Here is a 20,963-nt window from a genome sequence, read left to right on the forward strand (position 1 = left end):
ATCTGAAATCCCAAATCGTACATACTCAAGTTTTATGTGCACATTCAAATTTTGTAGCAATGAAGATTAGCGAAACATTTAGAAAACACATTGACCCTATAGCTTCATTTCTGTGAACTTATGGTGGAGCAGTTATGAATGAGGGGAACCAAGTCACATGCTCACAGCTTCTCTGTAGCTTGGACTATAATAGTATAAGAGTGAACGAACCACCACTGCCAAGCTATAGAGAAGTAGGTGTGTGCATGTTCTCGGTTTACCCCAGGGAGCGCTGTTAACCTTTAAAAATGACCAGTTTTAAAATATGTAGTGAAACGGAAGGATGATGAGAATGATGAAAGTGTAATGTATAATGCGAAACCTCATTATAGTTACAGTGGTGGAAACTGTGCTTTCTACATGTGGAAAATGGGGGAAATTTGAACTCTGAGATGGTCAATGATTGGTATTTTTACCGTTCCCCTCAATGTAATTGCCATAATATATGTAGTAATATATGTACCATAATTCATGGAGTAATATTAAATTGACTATTTCCACTCAGTCGGTTGTTAGTGAATTCAGAGTGTCAGGGTGCTTAGTCAGACTTAACTATGGCTGTAATTTGCCAGAAAGTGTGTTTGCTTTATGGTATCCCTAAGGGACTGAGAAATTGTAACTAGCTTTGGTATTCCCTTATGTTGACTGGCAACACTGGAGATAATTATTTTTGTTTATTGGCATGAAGTCATTCTCTAGATTTGAATTAAGGTGGGCGGGAGGCAAATCCCAGCAGGGTGAAGAGCCACCATGGCAGTTCAGGAGGCTCCTCCAGAGGACCCATCACTCTCCTGACACTTCCTGATTGTGGTGCAGAGTGGTGCCTGGTGAGCAGCTCTGACAAGCAGTGGCATATTCTAGATCACCAGAATTGGTTCCTAAACACTCTGTTGAGGGGCTCTTAGGGACCCACAACCATCCGGAGCCTGGGGGACACCCCGGGAAAATTCCCAGGCCTCCTGAGGACTTTTCACAATCAGACAGCTTCCAGTGTGTTGACTCTTCCATGTGGATAATCAAGTGATCTTTCATAGACAGCAAGCCTTCCCACCTCAGTGTCACACCTCAGGCCTCCCATTTCAGCCTTCCTACCCTGGACCTCACATCTCAGATTTCCCACCACAGCCTCCCACCTCAGCCTCATACCTCACACCTCAGCTTTTCTACCCACCACAGCATTCCATTCTGCCTTGCCACCTCAGCACTCACACCTCAGCCTCCCACCTTAGCCCTCACACCTCAGCCCTCACACCTCAGCCTTCACACCTCAGCCTTCACACCTCAGCCCTCACACCTCAGCCTCCCACCTCATCTTCCCACCTCAGCCTCCCACCTTAGCCCTCACACCTCAGCCTTCCCACCTCATCTTCCCACCTCAGCCTCCCACCTCAGCCTTCACACCTCAGCCCTCACACCTCAGCCTCCCACCTCATCTTCCCACCTCAGCCTCCCACCTTAGCCCTCCCACCTCAGCCCTCACACCTCAACCTTCACACCTCAGCCTTCACACCTCAGCCTCCCCACCTCATCTTCCCACCTCAACCTCCCACCTTAGCCCTCCCACCTCAGCCTTCACACCTCAGCCTTCACACCTCAGCCTTCACACCTCAGCCTCCCACCTTAGCCCTCACACCTCAGCCTTCACACCTCAGCCCTCACACCTCAACCTTCACACCTCAGCCTTCACACCTCAGCCCTCACACCTCAGCCTCCCACCTCATCTTCCCACCTCAGCCTCCCACCTTAGCCCTCACACCTCAGCCCTCACACCTCAGCCTTCACACCTCAGCCTCCCCACCTCATCTTCCCACCTCAGCCTCCCACCTTAGCCCTCACAACTCAGCCTTCACACCTCAGCCTTCACACCTCAGCCTTCACACCTCAGCCTCCCACCTCAGCCTTCACACCTCAGCCTTCACACCTCAGCCTCCCACCTCAGCCCTCACACCTCAGCCTTCACACCTCAGCCTTCACACCTCAGCCTTCACACCTCAGCCTTCACACCTCAGCCTTCACACCTCAGCCCTCACACCTCAGCCTTCACACCTCAGCCTTCAAACCTCATCTTCCCACCTCATCTTCCCACCTCAGCCTCCCACCTTAGCCCTCACACCTCAGCCCTCACACCTCAGCCTTCACACCTCAGCCTCCCCACCTCATCTTCCCACCTCAGCCTCCCACCTTAGCCCTCACACCTCAGCCTTCACACCTCAGTCTTCACACCTCAGCCTTCACACCTCAGCCTCCCACCTTAGCCCTCACACCTCAGCCTTCACACCTCAGCCTTCAAACCTCATCTTCCCACCTCAGTCTCCCACCTTAGCCCTCACACCTCAGCCTTCACCGCTCATCCCTCACACAGCCCCATCTGTAGCTTGGATGGTTTCATTTCTGGCCATCACCTCCTCAGTGACACTCATATCTCTTTTCTTTCTATGGGTACTCCTTGACAACTTAAAAGAACTAATGCATTTGGCATGTATAAAATCTTTTATTTAAAAATTTTAGTTAAAAAAATCGATAAAATACAGTTTCTATGCGTATGTGGTTAAAAATTATGCCATCGTTTTAGAATGTAACAATATAAAATGATTTAATCAAGATAATTAGTATATCTGTCGATCCAAATACCACATTCAGTGATGAGAATATTTAAAATTTACACTTAGTGAACTTGAAATCTGTAATAACCATTTGCTGTATTCACTAGGTTGTGTTATAATACATCCTAAGTGAAAAAAAATTCTCTTTAACTGTTGTGCTCTTTAATGGGTCTTTAAAACATTATATATATATAAAGTGTGTGTGTGTGTTGGCATACATGAAGGTCAGGGGACACTTCGTGGGAGTCAGTTCTCTCCTTCTACCATGTGGGTCCCTGGACCAAACTCATACTGTTAACCCTGGCAGCCAGCCCCATCACTGGCCTGCAATTTTTCAAATATGGCATCAATGATGGTTAACCTTCATCGTCAACTTGATTGGGTTAAGAACTGTAAAGGACGTTATTGAGGGACACCTTTGTGTGTCTGGGAATTTTCAGAGAAGATTAGAAGAGGACCTGCCCACGTTGGGCATCATCCCATGGGCTGGGATTCTGGACTGAACAACAACAACAACAACAGCAACAACAACAAATGAAAAGAGAGAAAGCTGTGTAAGCACTGAATTCTCCTTTCTCTCCTTTCCCACCAACCCAGATGTGAGCAAGCAGCCTCCCTCAGGCACCATACTTCCCCTGCCGTGATGGACTGTGCCCTCAGACTGTAAGAAACCCTTTTTAAGTTGCATCTTGTCAGGTACTTGGTCACAGCAAGAGAAAAGTCACTAACACAGCATCTAATGCTCAGGATGTCTCAGGTCCTGGTCCCAAACAGCGTGCCTTGCAGACCTCCTGCAGCCCTTGACCACTGGCTTTGGTTGTTCTGCCCTGGACATGGTGTGGTCCTCAAGACTTTAGCCTTCTGCACTTGTCAAGGTGCCCTGTGAATCAGTCCACCGGGGAAGTCTAACGCCTCTTGTCCCTGGTCTCTTCCTCCTCTTTGAGAGACCTTGTTCAGGGTTTCAGCAGGGGCAGTCTCTGCCCTGGAAGGGCAGCAAGTGGTTCCTTTACCTTGGTTCTCCTGCTGTGGTGAGTGAGGCTCTACTCACAAGTGAGATGTGATCTCAGCAGGTTGGTGGCTTCGGGCTTGTGCACCTCTGTCTTGTGGCCCTGCAGTGTCTCCATAGGTTTGGGTGGAATCTGTGCCTCTGTGGTTGTGGCCATCTGAGCAATGTGGCTGTTCCTCACTGGTAGTGCATATTTATTAAATTCAGAGTGGCTGCCGCTTCTCCGGAGTCCTTTTCTCCTTGGTCTCTTCAGGATATTGTCAGTGCCACTGGTGTTTGGTTGAAACTTGAAAGATGTTGCTATTGCAAAGGAGAACATGTCTCTCCTTTATCAGGGTAACATCTCACACTTAGACATGAGGTTAGCCCAGAGCCAGGCTCCCACTTCAGCTTCCTTTGAGAAATGAGGCCAGTTTCTCATTTCGTGAACACTGGTGGGAGAGACAAACATGAGGAGGAAGAGGAGGAATTTTCCTCGTGGGGACCCTACAATAATAGATCATATTAGCCTTCGTTAAACTCTGAGGACCAGAGATTAATGTTGTAATGTCCAGGTCATCATATGAAAACACAGCTGGTCCACTGAATGCTTCTTTGTTTGGGGTTATATGGTATGGAGCTAGGAGCTCAACACTTTTGCACACTTATTTAAATCAATGAGCCTGACCAGCAGTAGTCACAGTTCCTCTTACTTACCATCCACTCTGAGTGACCACTTCAGAAGGATCCAGTCCTCCTGGAAGAGCAACATAGTATTGCACCCAAATGCTGTCTGCTCCCAGCTTCCATCTGCATCACTCATTTCCCATAATGCACCATTCTTCATCCCCAGAGGCATTCCCACATTACTTTTCCATTACATAAAAATAAGAGGTTGTTCCTATGATCTCCCTGAGAATGTGGCAACATCGGTTACAGAGCATATTCTCATTAAACATTTATTAATGAATGGACCATCGATAGTGTTGTAGAGAATATGAACAAGGTGAGATCATTCTTAAAAGCCCAGAGCAACGTTCCCTGATGCTTAGGTGTGGGACCTGTGTTGTAGATGATGGTGGGGCAAGGCACCCTGCCACCAATTCTCTGCCTTTTGACCAGCTGTGGCTTTCTGTAATGGTCTCCATTTACCACAGAGAAGCTTCTTTGGTGGGGGACAAGAGCTACACCTATCTGTGGGCATAAGGATAAGTATTTAGATTGCAGTTAGGAATTATATTATGTAGCTCTGGTTGGCTTGGGGCTCACTATGTAGACCAGAGTGCCCTGGAACTTGCAGAGACCCACCTGCCTTTGCTCCAAAGTGCTGGGATTAATGGGTGCACCACCATCCCTGGCTTCTACTTTAAAATAAACCGTCGACTCACTACTTTTCTCAGAGCAGCAAGCACCTCCTTGTTCCTCAGGCTGTAGATGAGAGGGTTGAGCATGGGGGTGAAGATGGCATTAATCATGGAGAGTATTTCGTCTTGTTCCGAAGTGTGGAAAGAGTGGGGGGTCATGTAGATGATCATGGCTGGCCCGTAGTAGAGGCTCACTACCGCCAGGTGAGAGGAGCATGTGGCCAGTGCTTTCCTCCTGCCCTCTGGAGAATTCATTCGGAGAACAGTGAGGAAGATGAGCAGGTAGGAGGACATGATGAGTCCCAAGGGGAGAAGAACAAATACGATGCAGATGACTGACACCACTGTTTCATACAAGGAAGTGTCCTCACAAGAGAGCTTCAGGACGGCAGGCATCTCACAGAAGAAGTGATGAATTTCCCTGGAGCCACAGAACGGAAAGTGCATGGTGTAGATGGTGTTGATGAGCGAATTCAGGGCGCCTCCACCCCAGGACACTAGGGCCATCCACAGACAGACTCTAGAGTTCATGATAATTGAATATCTCAAGGGATTACAGACAGCCACATAGCGGTCGTAAGCCATGAGGGTCAAAAGGAGACACTCACTACCCCCAAGGGCAAAGAAAAAGAAAATCTGGGTCCCACAGGCAACTTTGGAGATACTTTTCTTCCTGGAGAAAAAGTTGATGACCATCTTTGGGACAGTAGTGGAAATCAAGGCCAAGTCAATAAGAGAGAGGTGGCTGAGCAGTATGTACATTGGGGTGTGGAGACGGGAGTCCGCCCAGATCAAGAGGACCAGGACGGCATTCCCAGTGAACGCGATGAAATAGATCAGGAGAATGGAAGTGATGAGGATGCCCAGATAGCGCAGCTCTGGGAAAAGCCCCAGGAGAATGAAGTCTGCCGAGGTCCCATTCCCTCTGTTCATGTTCTGGACTCTCAACGATGAGCTGGGCAGTGCAGAGAAAACATTAGAAAGGATGTAATACCAGAATTGCATCCTTTGAATATCATTATCAAATCAAAGAAAAACAAAGTTGACCAGACCTTTTATTAGAATAAAACTCACTCTTGTGAAAATATATTTGGGGATGAAAGGTGAGGTCTTAAGACTGAGGACAGGGCTACTTAAATATGTTGTATGTGACATTAACGCTGATGCGAGATGGTGCAAGCATGGGCAGACCAGGGAGGTGTCAAAAAGGATTCACTGCAGAGCAGAAGAGATGGCCCAGAGGTTAAGAGTGCTCGCTGCTCTTCCAGAGTACCTCAGTTCAACATCTAGCTGCTAGCTCACAACTGCTTAGAACTCCAGATCCAGGGGATCTAATGTCCTCTCTGGCTTCTTGAGTCATCTGTAAGCATGTACACATAGCCATATGCATAACACACACACACACACACACACACACACACACACACACACACACACACACACACACTTAAAAAAAATAGTTGGGTTCTTTGGCAAAAAATGCCTGTTGAGGAATTCTAATACATTTAAACTGAGAGGATGATTGTAATTTCTGGTCATCTGCCTTGTGTATAGGAGAATGACATGTTGGGTCAATTAGAGAAGCAATGTGTGAATTTTTTTGTTCTGTAACAGCCTTTGCATTTCTGAGATACTTTCTTTGTTTACTTCAATCACTAAGTAGTTCTTGCTCCACACTCACTTTTTCTGATATTCTTAGTCAAATGCAATCATAGAAAATGGAACAAATTTTCTAGTACCAGGTTCTGTTTGAATCTTGCACTCTGGTAGCTCAATGATCCACTTACATACCAATACATTGACATGCTGGTCTGACCAGCACATCAAAATGTAATTGGACTGTTTACCAAGATGTCTCAGGAGCTGGAGTGTATTACAGTGCTTGCCTTGCATGTTGAAGGCCCTGGGTTCAATCTCCAGCATCACATACAGAAATCCTGAACTCACCATCTGCCTCAGCCTCTGCTAATAATCTTATTAATTTGTTTCTGACTGAATCACTTTCTTTCTTAGTTTCAATGTGATCAATGGAGGCATGTTTTATAATATCCAGTTGGATACATAACACATGCGGCTGATGGCTCTGGGTAATGTCACCCACGTGATGCAGGTACCCACCTACTCACCTGGATACAGCACGATCTGGCTGGATGTGAGCTTGTTCTCTACACCCTGAGTGCAACTATGGGATGTCCTGGAACTAACCTGAAATGAAATTCAATGCTCAACTTTTGATTCCTGTCTAAAATTGGGGACAATGAGATGAGAGACTCAGGAGGCTAGGCTGGCCTTTAGGGTCCTTCTGTACTCTGTTCAGTGTCCCAGGCCATCTCCCTGACTGCATCAGCTGTAGTGTGCTCCCAGCCCCCTTGGTAACGCTTTCCCAGCAGACCCTTACTCTGGCTCTGCTGAATGAGACAGAACTCTCTCCAGAGATCAGATGAGGCAATACTAGAGATCCCTTTTGTCTTCAAAGCATATTAGATGTGAATGGGGGAAGGGGATTTGGAGATTTTCACATACCCCGAAGTGCTCTCATACTCAGAGTCCCCTTCCCCCAGCCAGAGAGAAGCATTTGTTACAATTGAACTACATATCATTGTCCCCTTCAAAGACCAGAATTCACTCGACATGAGATGTTTTTAAGGCCATGAAGAATTAGTTTTGATCTGAAAGAGGGACTTGTATGTAATGACGGGCTTTGAGGTGACAAGGCAGCCTAGTGACTGAATGAGGCTTGGCCTCTTCATCAACAAGGCCTTTATTTGGCGTGCCCTACCCAGGTAACAGGCATTTCTGCATTTCTGGTTGTTGATGTGTCTGTCTGCTTGGAAGAAGCCTGGCTTGATCAGTCTGGATCTCAGTGCCATCACATAATGCCTGGTACGTAAAACCATCCAGTGCCAAGAAAGGAAAAGATAGGAGGAAGGAAAGTGTACAGGGGGAGGGGAATGAACCTGTTGAGACCAGTCTGGGAGTCCCACAGATGTTATTTTAAGCATTTATCCAAGTAAACATCTATTATGACACTACTGGTTAAAAGTGGCGGTCACCCAAGGAAACATTATTCTACCTTTTCAGATCATTACCACTTGTGGTCTCAACACTGGGGTGATCAGGTCCTAAGTCAGTGCCAACACACAGTCAGGGTCTGCTGTCTTCTCTTGATGGCTGGCTTAATACGCTTGGATGCTGCAGGCTGAGTTCCATCTAGCTTTGTTCTTTAGCCTGGTTAGACTTGAAGAGCAATTAGATAAAAATTAGGGTTATAGGAAGATAATACAAATAATTATGAAATTCAAACACATTTCTGGAAGGGAAGAAATGTCATATAGAAAGACGATCATGGCTTGCCACTCTGAGCAGGAGGGAGTCCTGTGGTAATTGCTTCACTGATCATTCTCACAGCACGCTGAGGTTGTTTGGTTGTAGCTCAAACCCTGAACCATCATGCTCGTCCAAGACTAGTACAAGTACAGTGCCTGGATTTGATCCAGGCAGCCTGGTCACACGCAGCCCCCAGTACACTTAAGCTAGTCACCCTCATTAATTACTACAGGGCACAAATGACTACAGCTTGAGAGGGTGCTTATGTCTCCATTACACAAGCACTTCTGGGAGCCCACATTGCCTTTGTCCTCTGGGAATCTTGTCTCCAGATATCAATTAGTTCTTTTCTCTGATAGCTGCCTGAATTTCTTCAGGATTGCAGAATAACTGGTCTACTGGGAGGGACTTTAGAGAGTGATGCTTAGGTCTTAGTGGGGCATCCGAGGTAACAGAGGTCAGGAATGCACCCTGGAAGTGTCCACTGGAGGGATATTCTCCCAGTTAAATATAGGTACAATCAAATACAAAAGTCAACTAATGGTTACTTCTGAATTCCCCACATTTGAATTCTATGACTCTTTGAAATTTGTTCTTTCACAGTCTCATATATTTTGTAAAATACGCTTTGATTATATTCTCCCCTATTATCCTCTCTTGCCATCTCTTGCTTCCACCAAACTCCTTGTTCTTCCCACAAGCCTCCCTGCTCCTTGCTAAGTCTGCCTCAGGCAAGAGCTAAGTTCCCTTCATCCTTTTACCAGGGCCTCTGAGAAAGCCTTGGATTGGCCTGGCTCTCAACATTTACCAGCGGCCTTCGAGATCTGGGCTGGGGGACACTAGCTTTTACCACTCCTACATTCTATACCCCAAGCCTGCCAATTGCAGCCCAAAGAAATCTACCAGTTCTACTGAGATGTGCCAGGGATTGTGAAGATCTCTCACACAGACTCTCGCACTTGTGAGCTGGTGGTCTCCGGGAAGGGCAGTTGCATTTATGATAACCACCATGGTACTACCATGGTTTTCTTATATTCTCATCTTCTTCAAGGAAGGGGCACCGTCTTGGCTACCGATTCTTCCCATCTTTTGGTAAGTCTGCTTAAGACTGTTTTATTTATTTATACACAGCACTAGTTCTCCTCTCCTGAGAGGGTGCAGGCTGCATCTATTTTGTAAGATCCTCATTCTGCCGACCAAAGGGGTTGAATACTGATTTATGTATGCACTGGCCATTTGTCCTTTCTCTCCTGAAAATGCCTACCGCTGCATTAATCTCTCTCTGCTTCCTGATTGTGGATGTGATATGACCCAATTCTCCAAACGCCTGCTGCCTTCACTGCTCTGCCACGATAGACTGGACCCTTAAATAACCCCTGTTCACTTTAAAAAAGTATCTACTAAGCTTGTTTGTACATTAGATCATTTGTTCTTTTATATTTCATTTTTGAGTTCTTTGTATATTCTGGGTATATACAATGATGAATGCCTGGTGGATATTCTCTTCCATTTTGCAATCTGGGCTGTCTTTGTACTCCGTTGTTTCTTTGTCTCTGCAGCAGCTTTTTATTTTGGTACAATCTCATCTGTCAGCTGTAGTTATTGTTTTCTTGGCTATTGGAGGAGGTCATTGTCCACATCACATCTTGTGGTGTTTTCCTGGTTTTTCTATAGTATATTAAGGGTTCCTGGTTTCACACTCAGGTCTTCTATACACTTAGAGCTGAGTTTTGTTCATGGTGAGAGATAGGGTCTAGTGTCATTCTTCCGGGTCTGAATATCCAGTTTTCCCAAGAGCCTTTGTTGAGGTTGTCTTTGCATCAGTGTGTGTTTTTGGTACCTTTGTAAAGAACCAGATGGTTGTAGTTGGATGGGTTTATTTTATTTAATTGGTCTAAGTGTCTGCATTTGTGTTACTGTCAAGCTGTTGTTGTTACCATGGCTCTGTGACTATACAACCTTAAATAGACTATTGTAATGCTTCTAGCATTACTCTTTCTGTTCAGAATTTCTTTGGCTATACCGGACCTTTTTTTGTGTTTCCATATTCATTTTAGGATTTTTTTCTGTGATAATGTCTTTGGATTTTTATTGGGATTGCATTGACCCTATGGGATGCTTTTTGAAAACATGACCATTTTCACAGTGTTAATCCCACCAATTCCACCAATGAGCATAGATGGTCTTTCCATCTTTTAACATTCTCTATGGTTTCTTTCTTCAGTGTTCTTTTTTTGGCTCCCTGTAGTGAGGTCCTCTACTTTGTTGGATGAGCTTATGACTCAGTAATGTTCTTGAGAATAGAATTGTTTTCCTCATCTCTTTCTCAAGTAATCCATGCTGGTTTTATATTCCACTTCTTTGATGATTTATATTTTTATTTCTAAGTGATCTTTGATGGAGTACTTAGTGTCTTCTAGGTCTAGGATTTTAGCATTCATTTGAATCCTTTGCTATTTCACCTACTTAAGCAATTCTGGAATCAGTTACTTTGGAATTATTAACTCTTGGAAGAAGCATGGGCAAAGTTTGCCCTTGATTCTATGTTGAGATTTGTGCCTGTGTTGGGAGAACAACACTTATGCTTTCATGTGAGGACCATTTCAGTGCACAGTCTTCTCTTGAAAATGTGTCCTGGTATGCCATCTGTAGTGTAGAGTAAATCCGAGATTTATTTCACTGTATGTTTTCCCCATTGCATCTCTGGGTGTTGTCAGTGAGACACAGGACAGCACGCACTGGTTCAAGGTCTGAGTGGTGCATGGTCTCAGTAGATCTTACCAATCAGGAAGAAATACATGCTAAGGTATAGAAATGTCTATGTAAGGCAGGAGACCTCTCAAGACACCAGGGCTTTGTTTGAATATCTTCTTTGCGGATGGAGTTCAAAGACTCAAGGGAATTTTGCACAGTATCTTTGCAGGAGGTCAAAGGTAAAGAGGATTGAGCTAACTGGAGAGTTAAGCTAATGGATTTAACTATATAAGACTCATAGATAGCTGGCAGAAGTTTAAGGAGAATTTTTATGATGGAAGCATGCCCAGCTTGTATCACAGACAGTACCAAATGAAGTGAGACCTCTGCAGAACAGCACAAGTGGGCAAGAGACAGACCGAGGAGGTCACTTATATGTAAATTCAGTGTTTGAGGAAGGGAGGAAGGGCTAGAGTGTGTGACCCCCAGAGTTTAGTGCACAGATAATACAGATATGGAGGATTATTTCCAGAGTGTCCCACACCGTACTGAACAATCTGGGGGAATCTGCCCCTTAGACTGCAGTATTTTAGTACTTGCAATTCATGGCTGCCTTGTCTATATTCCTGTATGTTGGCATCTACCCTCTGTTGACTCCTACGGTAAGGTAAGAGGTGAAGGTTGGTAAACAGCTTCTTTGGTAAACTCATGTGTCATTTGCAACCCACCTGTCCAGCAATCATCCTCCCATTCACCATCTTTACTGGACTGTCTCATGCAAGCGGCTGTCCAGCTGCCCTGCTCACCCTAGGCTCAGTCTGGCTGCCCTGCTTGTTCACACAGTGGAAATTAAAGGCAGCCACTGTATCCTTGGAGTTGCTGGGATAATCCAGTCTGAAACCCACTCCATCCTGAAGAACATGAATGTTTGCTGCTGGCATTCTCTGCCCATGGCTTCTATTTCTTGACAGTTCTTTCTCAGATGCCCTGACATGCTCCCTTCTCTTGCAATATTTGAATATAATGAAGCATCCTTCCAACGACAGTCTTCTAAATAAAACTTATTTTAAAATGATGTGGACAGTTTTACTACTGCTTAACGTGCCTGTGGTCTTATTATTTTTGAGACAGTGGCTCATGTAGCCCCAGGGGACTTTGAACTTGCTGTATAGAGAAGAATGACCTGAGATTCCTGTTCTTCCTGCCTCCACCTCCCAAGTTTTGGGATTATAGGTATGTGCCACCATGCCTGTGTCTCTTATTTTCAGCCCTTTGAATAGCGGCATCTATTGTAATGAGCTGACCTCCAATTTCACTATATAGGACGAATGTGTTTGTGTGTATGGGAGTGGCCATTTTTCTCTCATTCCACCCCATTCTTTCCCCCTTGTGGTTACTTTGGCCAAAGGTTTATTGCCTGACTGACCTTGCAAAGCCTTGTTTTCCCTCCTTTGGCTTTCCAGATATTGCTTCCTTAGACAGAGCAGGTCTGCAAACTTTCTTTGTTGAGAAAGAAGACAAAATTGCTACAAAATGTTGGAACCATTGTAAGATGTGACTAACACTGAGGAGGTAAGTGGATACCTCCCACCAGAGACCAGAGTGTGTGAGAAATGTGTGCAAGTCAGCTGTTTATTTCTGTGGCAAGCGTGGAACTCTGAACAATCTCTGAACACCTGCACTGTTGTGGGAATTATTTGGGAAAGATTACAACGTTTGCAGACCTTCTAGAAAGTGGCTAACACAACACCTGTGTTTATCATCATCAAGAGGCCCTTTGCCCCCTTTGTGGGCGAATACTCTCTTCTCCCACTACCCTCGCAAGCTCTCGGAAATGACTGATCCTCTGTACCCAGAAGTTCTTTTCCCTAGAAGTCCTGTTCATGGGGTCATACAACACGCAGCCTTTTGAGGCTTGATTCTTTCACTCAACAAAAGGCATTAAAGACTTTCTTGCTGCTAATTAATTTTCTTCCATTTATTTACCACAGGTTAGTTTGTCTCAATGTACAATGGTTAAAAAGCATGTTGGATTTTTTCTGTTTTTTAGTGACTATAAATAAATTTACAATAATTACTTACACACTGGTTGGATGGTATATACCAATGCCTGTAACAGCTGCTGGCTGGGTAGATTATCATATAGACTTGTGTGATAGTTTGCCATTCGAAGAGTATATTCATTAAAAAGAGGATGAATCTCTTTTGAAAGCAAATGAAGCCGTTTGTATGCACTATCAGTCTCTACGTGTAACACCCAGTATTCGGTAACAGATTACTACACGTGGACATCAAGTGGGATTAGGAGGAAAGGAAAAATAGATTGTGTAATGCTAGTAAGATATACTAGACTAGGAGGCTAATAGTCACACACAAAACTTTTCTAGAGAGTATATTCTTAAGTATTTGAACCACCAAAGGCATTGGGGGAGATGATGGCTGGATGTTACACATGTCGTTGCTGGAATTGTCTCACAAAGCCCATTTATCTCAACACTACATTTTACATATTAGATACATGCAAATATTTTTCCAGGAATACCCTGGTAGAGCTGGGAAAAATTCTGAGAACTTAAAGGTATCAAGGATTAATTTATCTGAGGAAATGGAAAATATATAGAAAACAGAAAATTTCATCAAAGTATGGTTCTATGAAAGAAAATCATGTGTTTTCACAGAGCCTATAGTATCTGAAATGGTGAGTTATTTAGCTGCTTTTAAAGGTCCTTATAACTCCTAAAACCAAGTGTGGAGATGAGAAGTTACTCTGATGTTTGGTAAGAATTGGCTGTAAAACGGCGTGAGTACCTGGGCTTCTAAAGTGAAAATTTCCTAATTCGTAGTTTTAACTTCATAACTTTAAAGTCCTTTATCTCAAAAGCATTGAAATTAAAATCCCCACGAGGTAAATTCCGTGTCATCTCATGATCATTCTCCAGAAAGTGAAGGCTTGTCAACATACAATTTTGTGACAACCTCAACCACGACACACGTCCAGGAATGGTCTAAGTGGAAAGGAAGAGTGAGGGGATGCTTAAGGAGGGTCACTGATTGCATTTAAATTTTGCTATAATTTTTCAAGCCCAACAAATTGTTACAATTTCCCAAATTGATTTTCTCTATTTTTATATTTGTGGTTATATGCTGTCTACCTTTTATTTTGCCACATTTGTTTTTAAGAGTGTGTGATTATGCATTGACTGTAAGGAAGGTGGAGGCCTGTAATGCTCAGCCTCTGTTCCATAATATGGGACTTTATTATTGCTTGTTTCACTTAAAGACAACATGATTGCATGAAAATTCCACCATCTACCTTCTTCAGAAAGCACACTGAATATCATCAGTAATTGGAAATGAGCTCACTCATTATTTTGATATCTATATATACATATATGTAAATATATAAATGGAGCTATCCTAATAACTCATGAAAAGGGTTAAAATGTAGGAAGAAAAGATGGTTCACACCTGTTCCTGATAAATGTAATCAGTAATGCATTCAGTTAGAACAAAGAAAAATTTAATTGCACAAATCATCTCAAGGGATTAAGTGAGAGTTAAAAAATGAAAAGGAAACATTGACAGGATGATATTTAAATTAGCAATGTAATTCAAAATGGGAATGCTAGAATAACAAATAGATTCTTGACTTGTAACTCAACAAATTAAGGAACGCTTTATCTTTGCACAGATGTTATTGTCAAAATCCATGTAATTTTACAAATAAGTAATACTTTTTAAGGTTTTGCTCAACTAAAGTCACCACTATGGAACTAAGAACAACAACATTCCAATAAATTCCAATTTCTATGAGTCTTATATGTTCCTTTCTCACAACATTCTATTTCCAATTGGGATTTAAGTTGACTTAAATTGACTTTTCAGATGAAGGATAGGACATTTCACCAGAGGGACCTGGCATTGTCACAGTTACAGCATCTGCTGGTGCACTTCTGTAGGGCTCCTATCACTTCTTTGTTTCTCAGGCTGTAGATAAGAGGATTGAGCATGGGGGTCACGATGGTGCCCAGCACAGCTCCTACCTGGTCTTGGTCAGGTGTGTGGGAAGAAGTGGGCGTCATGTAGATGAAGATGGCCTGACCAAAATAGAGACTCACGACAGTCAGGTGGGAGGAGCAGGTGGCCAGGGCTTTATTCTTCCCCTTGGGAGAGTTCATCCTGAGGACGGTGAGGAATATGAGGGTGTAGGAGGTGAGGATCAGAGTGAATGGGGCCAGGAGAAAGATAATGGTTGACACAAACTTCACCATCTCATAGACTGACGTGTCCACACAAGACATTCTCAGAATGGCGGGCATCTCACAGAAGTAATGATTGATCTTCCTGGAGCCGCAGATAGGAAAATTCATGGGGTAGATAGTATGAACGAGGGCTGCGGCAACTGCGCCGATCCAGGTGGAGGCAGCCATCTTCAGACAAACCTTGGGACTCATGAGAATGGTGTATCGCAGAGGGTTACAGACAGCCACGTAGCGGTCATAGGCCATTAGTGTCAATAAGATACACTCAGCAAGACCAAGGGTGAGGAAGGAAAACATCTGAGCAGCACAGGCAAAGAAGGAGATGCTCTGCCTCCCGGTGAAGTAGTTGGTAGCCGCCTTGGGCACTGTGCTAGAGATGTAAGCCAGGTCAATGAGAGACAGCTGACTGAGCAAAAAGTACATGGGGGTGTGAAGGCGGGGGTCCAGCCAGATGAGGAATATCAGGATGGAATTCCCAGCAGAGGCCAGGGTGTAGATGAAGAGGATGAGGACGATGAGGAGGTTTGGGTACCTGCAGTTGGGGAAGAGCCCCAGCAGGATGAAATCAGCTGTAGTTTTATTCTTCGGGTCCATATTTTCATTCAGAATTTCTTTTATCAACTGAAAATCTACAGTGGTAAAATAAAAAGTATCACAGAGAAAGCACTTGGCTGAAATAATTTTAGTCTCTTGGTCAATGCCTCAGCTCTACCACCTGGGGCTGGGACTCTGAAAGGGAGAGTTCCTCAAGAGAGGTGTTGGGGTGAGGCAGAGGAATAGGGAACGGGGAAGGGGATGGGCATCAGAAGCGATAATGGAAAATCCCAACTTTCAGGTCACTATGGCCAGTTAAAAATAAGCCACGAACAGAACAGCCTGTAATTATCGGAGAGGTTCAAGAATAACGGCAGGCAGGTGTTAGCTGAACCAAAACTAAACACCAGGCAATAGATACAGTCAGCTATTTCCTATCCCAAACCTACATCTTGAGTTTCCAGCCACACACAACAGTCTTTTATGGACTACACAGTTAAAAACAGAAAGAGAATGTGGCTCAGTACTTCTTCTGTGTTTGGTCTGAGCACTGGGAACATGCCACTCAAATGATGCCCGTTACCCTGTGCAGATCAGTTTTCGGGTCCAATTCAATGAAAGCGGTAGCCACCCCCACAACACAAGGACACCAGCTCTTTATTCCTTCCCCGCCTGTCCCTTTCAGGGTGTGCTGTCCTTTCTCTGCCCTCTCCTCAGACGCTTGCTTCACTTCTCTTCTGCTTCCAGTCTTGGCTTTGTCTGAGGCTGTATCTCTAAGAAACCACTCCAGTGACCAAGATATTTCTCCTTTTGTCTAGGAACAGAGACATATTAAAACTTCACCCCATTGAAGTATTTTACCTAGGCCTTAGCAAGATCATAGCCTACAGTTATTCTGACTAAAACAAATTAATAATTAGTCTCTTTGATGATAACCTCTAACACAATTATTCCTTCCTCCCATCTTTTATGGTTGATTATTATTATTATTACTATTATTATTATTATTATTGATTTTTTGGGGACAGGGTTTCTCTGTGTAGCCCTGACTGTCCCTCTTTGATGTTTTTTATGAACACCAGTCTCTTGGAATTTTTGAGTCTTACACATTTCTTTCTCTTTAAAATTATTTTATGCATATAGGTATTTTGCCTGAATGTGAGTCTGTTGCAGTACCAAGGAGGCCAGGAGAGGGCGTCAGATCCCTTAGCACTGGAGCTACAGATAGTTGTGAGCTTCCATGTGAATGACCAGTCCTCTGTAAGAGCAGCCAGTGTTCTAAACTGCTGAGCTACCTCTCCAGCCCCCATGTTCTTTTCTTAAGTGCTCTTTCCCACTGGCCTTCACTCCAGAGCATCTCTTGAGTGAGCTTCCCTGGAAACCCTTTGGCAGCTCAGGAAATTCTAGTCATCTGTCCGAATAGGTTAGCTGTTTGTCCTGTTTTACTTACTAGGTTCCATCAATTGAAAATGATTCATTTCTACATTAACAACCCAAGAGGCAGTGGTTATAGCACTTCACACATTTTCCTAATAATGTTCGTCATCTATAGATGTCACAAAAATTCTTAAAATAGATTATGGGTCCAGGATAAACTCATTTAAATTGTTCGTAAGGTCAGATATTTGCAGGAGTGTGGCACTGTGAGCACGTGTGACACTTGCCTTCCTCCCCAATTCTTATCTACACAACAAATATCTCATATTCTGTTCCCCACTGAGCTGATTTCCCATGTCTGTCATGAAAATGCTCGGCCCGTGCAACAAACACAATAAGGTTGGCTTCCATTATCAGTACTATGCTTTATTTCTTCTCATCCAACCTAGGTTGTCATGCCTTCTTTCATCTGAGAATAAAAGAAAAACAGCACAGTATGTCTTAGTGGACCTGTAAGGCTGCTTTAACTTTAAAAAGAAAGTGTAATAAACCAGTAACTGTTGATGGAAGTGTTATATACTTACCTCAGCATGCCAAAATGATAATTCGGTAAGGAACTATGTAACTGTGGCTAAATGATGCACAGAGAACGTATTAACAAAACCCTCACTCGACTTTTCCCATCAGCACCCATGGTTTAGTCTTCCAGAGGTTAACACTGATGACCTTGGTTCCCCTAGAAATTAAAGAGAAGGAAGTGTGAGCCCTGGATCCTTCTGGGGTAAATGGCCTTTTGCTTCTTTCTTAAAAGTCACATTTCTTGTCAACCACATAACATATTCAGCTTTCACTGTAGCATGAGTTCTGTCTGAGCAATTGGTAATCAAAGAAACCCTGCACTGTGCTTTTGTGAAAATGACAAAAGACAGGAAGTGTGTGGACCAACTGCACTTTAAAAACTCTCTTCCTACTCCTCACACTGCCCATAAACTCTGCCTTTAGAATATCCAAGTGCCGTCAAGAAATTAGGGGACATTGGGCACCCACCTGGATTTCCAGGCTCTGTGTCTTGGAACATGATATTGGACAGAGACACATGGACAGTAGTAGCAAAGGAGACATTTAACTTGTTTAGAAACAGTATACTTCTAAGGGAGTAAGGTTGGAAGTATGTGCCGTGATAGGAGGGGGTGCATCTTTCTCTGCTTTGGGCTGCAGGAAAATATTATAAGAACTCAACTGGTTATGGCAAAGCCACTACCTGAAGGGATCAAGGAATTCCTTCAGAGGAAGCCAAATTCCAAGGAGCTTTTGGTATTATTTGGCTTGCTATATATCAGCTGTCTTCTGTTATGAAAATCATGTGTGCCTTCATAGTTTTCCCAATTGATTTTTTCCTAAGAAGTGCTAACAGTGTGGACTGATGACTCTCTGGACATACACATTCAAGGTATTTGGAGAACAGCCTCAGGAAAGGCTTCCTTCCCCCCATCCCATCCATTTCTCCCCTTTCAGCACTGGAATCAGATATCTCCCTTAGCCATATTCAAGGACTAACAGAAATAACATTCCAGACCACCACATGCTAGTCTCCTGATTTAAGGTAAATTCCACAAGGAGACACCGCCTAGGTTAGGTGGACCTTAAGTAATAGCTTTACACAAGTTAGCTTGGACTCTGCTTTCTTACAGCCTTACTAACTTTATAGACCCCTAACTTCTTACCTAACCACTTCTCGGAATGTAGACTGACATAGACCCCCTTTTTCATATACTAACCAATCATTAGCACTCAGTTGACCTCCCCTTTTACCACTCCCATTTTGGATTGTAAAAGAAAGCCTGGTGGTCACTGCCTGAGGAAAATTCTTACCTGCCTTTATGACCCCCTAGAATTTAAGCCTGGTGATCTTGCTCGACCAGGGAATTGCTATTGCTTGGGTTTATAACTGGACTCCTGAGAGACTTGGGGAGAACTGAGAGACGGATAATGGAGAGGGATAAGGAGGATTTTGACACAGAGAGAGAACATGTGAACAAGATGGAAGGTGAGGAAGAGACAGTTGGGGAAGTACTAGCTGGGTAATAATGAGATGAAAAGGACCTAGATGAGGCAGAATTAAGATAGAACTTAGAGGGAGCAGTAGATAAAGGTAGAGAGAAATCAGGCAAGAAAGGAGCTAGGCATGAGAACAGAACTGAAGCTGTGTAAATAGGATGTTATCCGGGAGGAATTAAAGCAAGTGGACTATAGAGCTCGATGTGCTGAGATTCTATTTCCCGGAAATAGTCCTCTCCGTTCGTAGTTCTCTCTCCTGAACCTCTGGGAAGTATTAATATTAAGGCTGGTCCCTCGAATACTATACAAGATTTCTCTCTATAAATTACGTTTACATGCTTGCTATCTTGCAGCCCTGTGCACTTCTCTCTGAACCCCACTCCTCTGCCTCACAAGGGGAAGAGCAATATCCAAGCAGTGCTTTTCCCAGCCCGAAGTGCAACAATCCCCCAAAGAGGACCACTAGAGGGCGACGTTGTCTTCCCCCATTGACAATAGTCACAGTCAACTGTAACAACAGCAATGAATACTTACAGGCCGGCAGGGTCCTTGGTGAGGGCTATTCTCCAAGCCTTTGTAAAATCTGGAGTCACTGAGCAAAGCAGGGAGGCAGCACTACCATTCGTTAGCTATTTGCTGATGTCACAGGAAGACCCAAGATCCTCCTCACTGGGTCAGGACAGACTTTGACCTCTATAGTCAATCACTCATTCATCTATAGCACAGGTGCCTTATTTTTATTTTTTACTTCCTACCTCTTCCTCTTGTTGAGGAAGTGCATTTCATATGATCCCGACTTCAAGGTAGAGGACATCCTGTCTTTTCTCAGATCCAGATGTAACCTGTTCTTCCTTTGCAAAGTTTCTGCCCTGGATCTCTGGTTCAAGCACAAGTCACCACCCAGAGCGAACTTCCTTCATGGAGAGCGACTGCTTTGTCAGTAGCTAGCGTTCTCCCTCCTAGACTTTACCCTCCTGTTTTGTGCTGCAGAGTGAGCCTCAAGTCCCCTGTATCATCACTCTTCTCGCTGTTCCCCCAACACTTTGCATTTAGTCAATCAGTTCTTGTCTTGAGAAGTCTGACCTCTGACCTTGTAGCCCATGAAAACAGACTCACAAGTTTCTGATCTACACCAGGCTCAGGTCTGAGAACAGTGTGGTGGCTCAGTGCTATTTTCTGGCCAGATCAAGAGCTGCCAACGCTCCTATGTGCCAGGGAACTGGGGAACCCTTCAGGGAGTCTCTTGGGAGTCTGTCCCCAGACTTCAATTAATCGTAGACCTAGAAGCCTCTGATGAAACCCTCACTGTCCAGTATTCTGTGCTGTTTGGTAAAATAAAGTTGCATTTCACTGTCTCGGTGGAGATGGGAAGGAAGCAGAGTGGGAGGGGTGTGTCAGAAAGAGACTATGACCAGTTAGAGATCCTTCAGGGTCTCCTGTGGCAGTGAGCCTGTCTGACCGAGGATGGACTGGGCTCCTGAAAGGACTGAGGAGAAATAATAAAGTTGTAAAAAGGGAAAAGAACCTAAAACATAGTCCTGATAGTCTGAGATTTTCACAGGGTGGTTTGAACTCTGAAGGAAAAAATGCAAACCTGCCTTTTGACCATTCCATCTGAGCTGCAATGCTTATGACATCTGCCCAGGACCTCCTTCACTCTCTTAGTGCCTCCACCCTACCCCCAACCCTCCTCTTCATGGTGTTCCACCCCCAACTTGGG

General features: G+C 44.1%; 2 protein-coding genes across 2 annotated transcripts; both read right to left on the reverse strand.

Annotated features, from left to right (window-relative positions):
• Positions 1-4,988: 4,988 nt before the first annotated feature.
• On the reverse strand, positions 4,989-5,927 carry LOC102916738 (olfactory receptor 2T2-like). Its single transcript, XM_006984919.1, has one exon. The coding sequence runs from the start codon at positions 5,922-5,924 to the stop codon at positions 4,989-4,991; it is 936 nt and encodes a 311-aa protein (XP_006984981.1). The 5' UTR covers positions 5,925-5,927.
• Positions 5,928-14,517: 8,590 nt separating this feature from the next.
• LOC102926737 (olfactory receptor 2T27-like) lies at positions 14,518-20,425 on the reverse strand. The gene is made up of 3 exons (XM_076542461.1): positions 19,778-20,425; positions 17,770-17,921; positions 14,518-16,622 (listed from the first exon to the last, which is right to left on the reverse strand). The coding sequence occupies exon 3, from the start codon at positions 15,866-15,868 to the stop codon at positions 14,915-14,917; it is 954 nt and encodes a 317-aa protein (XP_076398576.1). The 5' UTR covers positions 15,869-16,622; positions 17,770-17,921; positions 19,778-20,425; the 3' UTR covers positions 14,518-14,914.
• Positions 20,426-20,963: the final 538 nt, after the last annotated feature.

The sequence above is a fragment of the Peromyscus maniculatus genome, chromosome 8, assembly GCF_049852395.1.
Source record: "Peromyscus maniculatus bairdii isolate BWxNUB_F1_BW_parent chromosome 8, HU_Pman_BW_mat_3.1, whole genome shotgun sequence".
NCBI lineage: Eukaryota > Metazoa > Chordata > Mammalia > Rodentia > Cricetidae > Peromyscus > Peromyscus maniculatus.